Genomic DNA, 7,423 nt, shown 5'->3' with positions numbered 1-7,423 from the left:
GGCTTTCATTTCTTTGCTAAGGTCCCCGTACCTGCCATGGTTTACAACTGCCATGCAGGTTTCCTTGGCTATCTCAGACTCTCTCTACGTGATTATCTCTTCCCTCTGCTTCTCCCTCCCTCATCTAACCGAACCCCCACACATATATAGTCTTTCTAAACAAGGCGCTTAGACGGCCTAGACGAGAACCAAAGAAAATGGAGCATCTGGAAGGCACATCCTATAAAGGACAGATGGGAGAGAAGGGATCACCAGCGAAACCATCCCAACCTGGATCCCAAGCTAAGATCTTTGACCCCCAGCCAAATGAGTCCCTTGCAAAAACCAGAAAGAGAACGTTTCTCGGCATGGAGCTCTCTATGCCCGCCAAACCTCAGGGTTCTAGAAGAGAGAAAAGCCCCATCTCCACAAGCCTCCGCCAAGAGCACCAATTCCCTGCGCAAACCACAAATCCCTCCCAAGCCGCCTGTCCAGGTTAGAAGTGTCACATAACACACAGGTCAGGAAGGGCTGTCAGGCTTTGTCCCACCAGCCAAGGATGAGGCCAGACTCTGAGCTAATCTACAAAGAGGTTGTTATGCCCAGTCACGAGATTACTTGGTGGCAGCTGCCACATCTCCTAACGTACCTCCGAGGAAAAGTAAAGAAATGAGCTCTGTATCTCCTATCATGGCCATCTGGAGCCTGCAGAGGTCACGGGTCCTGAGGACACACAGATCTGTGTATCTGCCAGAGTCTGAGGCTGCCTGGCCCTTGCCATCAGCTTCAACAGATGAGCTGCAGCCCTCAGCTGTCCAGGACCTACACAGCAGCTCCAGTACCCTCCCTGGCCCTGCTTCCCTTCCCCAAAAGACAGTGAGATCTAAAGGAAACTAACAAAAAATACAATCTCTCAATGTAAGTAATGCATATAACTTATTTGCGCATGTGCAGGTATGTGCATAGGCGTCCGTGGGAATGATGAGACATCACAGGGGTCCAGTGGGTGGCCCAGTCTTGCACTCACCCCCGCTACATCCTTAGATGCCCAGCAGAAGAATACAGCAGAGGGGACAACTGTACAAATACACACATCGAGGCATGGGGCTGGTCTAGGCCTACATATCTCTGTCCATCCTCTCTTTTTACACATGTACTGAGGTTCTTACAATAGACACTTATCAAGCACTTATTAATGTTCGTCAGATAGATGAATTTGAATGTAATTAATTATGGAAGAATGAGCCTAGCTCAGAGGCGACTGTCCGTGGAATGACCACGAAGGCTCTCCAGCCCTCAAGTGTGGGAGGTTTTTCTTGCTTCCTCTCATGCACCTCCAGCCCCCTACTTGCTTAGGCCCCCAATCACCAGGATCTGGCCCTTCTGCTGAGGCAGACGAGTGGGTAGCCCTGAAGCCAGGCAAGGCTTTTGCTTCCCGAGAGAATTCTTTGCATTTCTCCGCCTCTGTCCTCTCTCCCAGCCCTGTGCATGGATGAAACCTCTGATTTATCCTCCCCACTGGGTCACCCCGGGCTGGCCAAGGAGAGAGAGAGAAGAATGGGGACAGGAAAGTGGCAAAACCCAATCCAAGCTCAGCCCACATGGCTTCTGTCCCAGACAGGGTAATGGCCAAGATCCTGGCTGTTTAGACTGACAGAATCGGAGCAGGTGTGAAGGTGAAGGGTAAGACCAGGGAGAGAGATTCCACAGACTCATAAAAGGCCACGGTGTTGTCTCTTGAGCAAATTGCCCAGGGGTTGCTGTCTAGCATGGTAGCCATAAGCCACACGGGGCTATCAAGCGCCTGCATTGTGGCCAGTCTGCACAGAGAGCTGTAAGTGTAACACACATACCAGATTTCAAAGATTCATGTGAAACAAAATATCTCAATGTATCTTTACATGTTGAAATGATAATATTTTAGATCTTTGGAGTTCAATATAACCTACTGTGAAAATGAATTTCACCAGTTTCTTTTCACATTTTTTAAAAGATTGAAAAACATCTCATTAATATTTTTATATTGATTTACCTATTGAAATGACGCTATTTCGGATATCTCGGGTTCAGTTAAAAAAATCCTTAAATTTAATTTCTCCAGTGTCCTGTTACGTTTTTTTGTTTGTTTGTTTTTAGAGTCAAAAGAAGAGTTTATTAGAAAAGGGGTGACACTCCGCAGACAGAGCGTGGCCTCCTCTCAGAGGCAGAGTGAGAGGGACAGTGAGAGACAGGGTTAAGGCACTGAGAAGTCCCGTTATGTTTTTAATGTGGCTATTAAAAAAAATTTCAAATCACAAACGTGGCTTGTGATCTATTTCCTTTGGACAGCACGACCCTAGAGAGAACCATGGCTTTCGGTCACAACTCCAACCTCGTGCATGCCCAAGATGGCAGCCAACACAAGTTCTGCTGGTGTAAGGCCAGGTCCTGGTGCCACATTCCTCCTTCCGCAGGACAGCCAGCCACCAGGAGAATGCACGGCCGGCTCCGGCTCTCTCGTCCTCACCCTCCTCCCCTCTCACGGGGGGAATGCAGAGCTGGGCCAGGCCTGGCCAACTCAACCCCGGAGCAACACCAGTCTCTCCCATCTCTGCTGACTCGGGCTTCTCAAGGGAACCCCGAGTCCTCCACAGCCCGGGACAGCTGCATTACCACTTTCCCGCAAGAGCCTCCTCCAGCCGCTCTTCGCGGCTCTTCTACCATAAAAAGGGGATACTGTCCCACTTCTGTGCTCATCTGGGTCTTCTCTTGGGGTGGAGGTACCTCTGTGCTTTGGGAATTTGACTCTTCAGTGAGCACATCCGGGGCCCAAACGAAACGCTCCAGCCTGTAGGCCAAGGATGGCTGAAGCCAACGGCCTCAGTCAGCCTGAACATTCTGGGCCTTTATTTCCTTGGTAGAAACTAAATGGGAGTCAGAAGCAAGAAGCTCAAGGGGTTGTCTCAGAGACACACTGGCAAATCACAAAGAGTCACTCTAAGATAGGAGATGTTTTGTACACAGGATGCAAAGACTCACAAAACTGGGAAAACCGCACACTGTGGGAGCTCGGGGGCTCCCTAGTCTGTCGGTCGGATCCTAAGCCTTCACCTGTTGCATCCTCAGGTGTGTGAGTGCGCAGGGAAGAGAAGTGGGGAGGAAAGGTGGAGTGAAATGAGCCATAGGGATGAGCAGGGGCAGATTCCGGCTCTACCAACTTGGCCAGCAGCCCCCACCCCAGACCTGGGGTGCTTACACAGGCAGGGGTTGAGACAGGGGCCTAAGGGGACCCAGGGAAGACGGGGTTTAGCAGAAAGCTCTTACCCCCACTGGGCGGTGGGCTGGTCGGAGAGGTTCCCTCCATCTCCTCAAAAGCCTCCTTGTAGCTGTGCAGATGGGGCTGCAGAAGAAGAACAGAGGGAGTGGGGGGAGATACACTGGTGGCCATGACCTTGAGAAAAAAGCATTTTCCAATTAACCAGCCCACAAAGCCCCTCGCCAGCCTGACCACCTACCCTCCCCAGGCAAACACAGAGGTCAAAGGACGATCCTTTCTATTCACAGCCCCAACAACTCCCTGTTGCACAGAGAATGAAAAAAATGCCTATTTGCAGAAGAGGCAAAGAGAAGGGTCTAGGGACAGAGGATGCAGGTGCCAGTAGAAGACAGGAAAGAAAAGATGTATCCAAAAGCCATTCACGTCCAGAATGACTCAGACTGGATTTTATCAGACATGGACGACTCGCATCAGAATCTTCCAAGATGTGTGTTTTGAATGCCGATTCCTGGGCCTTGCCCCAGTGCTAACATGCTGGAATCTCCAGAGGTAGATTTGAGAATCAACATGTTAACAAATTCCCCAGTGATTGCTATGTAGGCTGAAGTTTAAAACCTACTGTCTCAAACTACTGAAATGTCTCAGAAATGTAAATATTTGGCATTGAAATTAGACCTCTGGATAAAACCCTTCATCTAGAAAGAGCTCAAAAACTCTTTGTCAGTCTGTATGATCTGGTTTGGAGCGAAGGGACTGTGGTCCCCTTGTCATACCCAGGATTCTTACCGCCCTACTCAGGCGCACGCTTTAGGGGTCAAGAAGGGAACTCGGTCTCGGTGTTAATGGAAGATGTGGGGGCATAAAAGCCATTTAGGGGAGGAAATGGGCTCCAGATTTCCCCATGCCAGAGCCCTAGGGTGAGAATGCAAGGAGGAAAACTTACTGGGTTAATGACAAGTCAGTGCCACCCAGCTGACCATCGGGGTCCTGGAGAGTTCGAGTGGGCTCTGCTACCCGCTGTGGCCCCACGATGCACCAGAGTCCCATAATGCACCAGAGGACTCACCTCTTTGGGCCGTCCTCCAGGATTAAGAGCGATGGTGAGAGCCAGCTCTGGGGAGACGCACTGGACAGGGGAGCGAACCCCAGGGCTCCGGGGAGATGAGGGTTCTGAAGACTGGTTCTCATACTGTCCATCACTGGCCGCCCGCCTCCGGAGAGGGGCCGGGGGCTCTGCAGGCTGCTTCTCCCGAGCCTGCACCCCTGGGAGGAATGGTAGGGCAGAGAGAGCAATGAGCATATTGTGAGAGAAAGGATTGATCAGGCCGAATTTCCCCAGAGAAAACAGTGCAAGCTCAGGGGCCATGCTGGAGCTGGGCCTGCCTCCCCTCTGCACCTCCCCCAGCCTCCCTCTGCCCACACCCCGGGTTCCTCTGCAGGGTGGGGGACCTGCTTACATTGGGCTGGCCTTCACCAGGAATCTACTCCGCACAGAGTTGGGGCCCAGAGCACAAAAGACTGATACAAGAAACAGATGTCAACTCTTTCCAAGGCCTGGAGGCAGAGGGCCAGAGCTTCCAGGCAAATGAGGGAAGGTGGAGGGAGGACAGACAGTCTCCAAGGCGACTGATCAACCAACAAGCAACATCAGGCCCGTGGGGAAGAACTTTTATAAAGAGTGAATAATGCATCATCTTGCAAATGATGCTCCCAAAAAGAAACAAAGACATGACTAAAGTTCCCAACGCCAGCTGGCCCCTGGAATATTGCTGGCCTTCTCTGGGGTTCCCCAACTTTATCCATTGCACCTCTGAAACTTCTTACCAACTTCCCTTATGCTGGCTCCTTAGCTACCCACAACTTTTCTTGCCTCAAAGATGGCCCGGGTTCCCTCCCTGCTCCTCCTGGCAGAACAGCAGACAAAGAGCCGGAGCCATGCGCTCCATCTGCTTTTCTGTACTTTCTTCCATTGCACAGGCCTGGGGATGTTGTTAACCCCACCTTCCTTCCTTCCCACTCCTCCCACAGCTGGGCTGAGGCACAGAACCCATTGCTTCACTGAGCTGGCTCCAGAATCCTAGAAAACTTACTTCCTGGGTCCCAGAGGCCAAGACCCAGCCTGAGGATGGGCTCTTAGTCCTGATTATCTTGTGCCAGGAGAGTCTCAGCCCTGTCTTCACCACTACCCAAGATCAAGTGAGGGGAGGGGAGGTGCTGGGACTTACCAAAAGTCACATGGGACTGGAACCTTGGGTGGACCAGCCTCATGGCAGCACACTTGGAAACACTGTCCCATGGCACATGTGCACACACACACGTACACGCACATGCACATACTGCTGGTCCCTGGGAATGCGCCAATGCAGCCAAGCAGAAATCACCCTCATTCAGACTGAATCATCATCTACCTTCCACAGTGGGGTCTGCACGCCCTGGGCGGCCTCCCAGCTCCCGCCTGGCACAGCCACTAAGGCTGCCATGAGGCACACATGCTGGGAAGCATTCCTACTTGTCATGAAGAACAAGCTGCCAGCTGCCAAGTCCAGGGACGGACACACACACACACACACACACACACACACACACACACACTGCAAGACACGCACTCACACTCTCGCATAATTGGAGGCCCTGTCTGGAGAGCAGCTGGACTGGCACGCATTTATAAACGCAGAAGGTACTCGGTGGTGTTTCAAGTCTCTACTTTGGGCTATTTATTATTCAGAGGCAGCCCGCCTGCCATCTCAACTGAGAAAAAAAGAGTCCAAATGGAGACCATGATCTGGACTTACAAACAACTTAAAGTACATAAGCCCCTCGCCTTGAAGTGCCCTGACTTTCAGAATAGAAAACCGGGAGGGGGGGGGGTCTGGAGGGGGGTCACATTGTCTCAGCCAGAGGCCAGATGAAAGATGGAGCATGGCTCTAAGAGGACTGAGCAGCTTATGGGGACCCTAGAGCAAATCCTGTCCCCAACCCTCAGAAAAGCCTCCTGCACCTCCCACCATGCCTGTGAGCAATGCTGCCCTTGGCCATGCTTTTCCCACCTCCACCAAGCCCCCTTCCCCTCAGGTTCCTGGGCAGCTTGGTCCATAACTACTGCTCGTTTTGTTCCTGGCAAAAACATTAGAGAGAAACAGACGTAGCCATTGATTTTCTAATAATAATTGTGACAAAGGAGGCCCATTCGGGAAAGGCTCTTGGGGTTTGGAGCTAAGTTCAGCGTCAAGGTTAACAGAAATGCATTAGGGCCGCTCTCGGTTCCGGCTCGCCCAGCCCCACAGCCTCCTGCCGGCAGATCCCTGAGCCTCGGCGAGGGGTGGCCAGTTTCCCTGTGTGGGATCTGATGTCTGCCCTTGAAAAGTGGGTCTGTTTCAATTTGAGGCCCTGAATCTCCCAGAAGCACAGAGAACATTCTCTCCGGTGTGCCCAGGACACCCTCCATGTTCAGTGCAGACATCTGTGATGCCCAGAGGGGAGGCTGCACTGTGGGAGGAGCTTCCCATCGGTGAGGACGGGAGACCCTCGCACGAGGCAGCTAGACATCTGAGAGCCGTCTCACCTCCTCAAGTCTCCTGTCCACTGCCACCAGACTGGCTCTGTCCAGAGGCAAGGGGGCGGCCAGGATGACCTCCGAAGAGCTAGGGCGCTGCAGGACAGCCTCCCTCTGCAGAAAGGGGAAGACCCTGCATTCCACTCTCATGGGACAGCCCCTCCCCCCGCAGAGCGCCCCACGGCACCAGTGGCTAGTCAGGGCCTTTCACATTCTTTGAACACAGTGTCTCACTGTTGTCCCCCTTGGCAGGCCCAGATCTGCCCCTCAGTGCCCAGAGAGCCATGTCCCCTCTCTCTTGTCTGTCCCTACGGGAGGGGAGACGGGGCAGGGCGGAGGGGAGAGAAGAGAGCCTCATTGTTCCTTGGCCATGCTGGGCCCTCTACACAGAAGCTGACAGCCAATGTCAGAGAGAGGACACCCCTCCCTCACGTCCTGGAGACTGACCGACAATAAAAATAGGTCTGTTCCCCCCAATGCTCTCCTCTCCTCCACTGCCCTCGACCCCAGGCCTTCTCAGTCTCTAGGACCCGTTCTCTCTCCCTGTGGCCTCCGTCTCTATGTGCTCCGCTCCCTACACCCACACAGGCACACACGCACTTATTCGCATAAGCACAAGTGTGCCGCACGAAGCC

General features: G+C 52.7%; 1 protein-coding gene across 12 annotated transcripts in view; it reads right to left on the bottom strand.

The window, feature by feature from the left end:
- TNS1 (tensin 1) overlaps nt 1–7,423 on the bottom strand; it is a 167,420-nt gene that overhangs the window by 29,622 nt on the left and 130,375 nt on the right. For all 12 annotated transcript variants that reach the window (XM_015585417.2, XM_015585418.2, XM_015585415.2 and 9 more), the window contains 2 exons: nt 4,302–4,498; nt 3,283–3,358 (listed from right to left, as the gene is read on the bottom strand). In XM_015585417.2, coding sequence (XP_015440903.1) covers nt 3,283–3,358; nt 4,302–4,498 — 273 coding nt within the window. The remainder of the gene's footprint in view (nt 1–3,282; nt 3,359–4,301; nt 4,499–7,423) is intronic.

The sequence above is a fragment of the Pteropus alecto genome, unplaced genomic scaffold (genome assembly GCF_000325575.1).
Source record: "Pteropus alecto unplaced genomic scaffold, ASM32557v1 scaffold110, whole genome shotgun sequence".
Lineage (NCBI taxonomy): Eukaryota > Metazoa > Chordata > Mammalia > Chiroptera > Pteropodidae > Pteropus > Pteropus alecto.
This window is presented reverse-complemented; position numbering and strand designations above follow the sequence as displayed.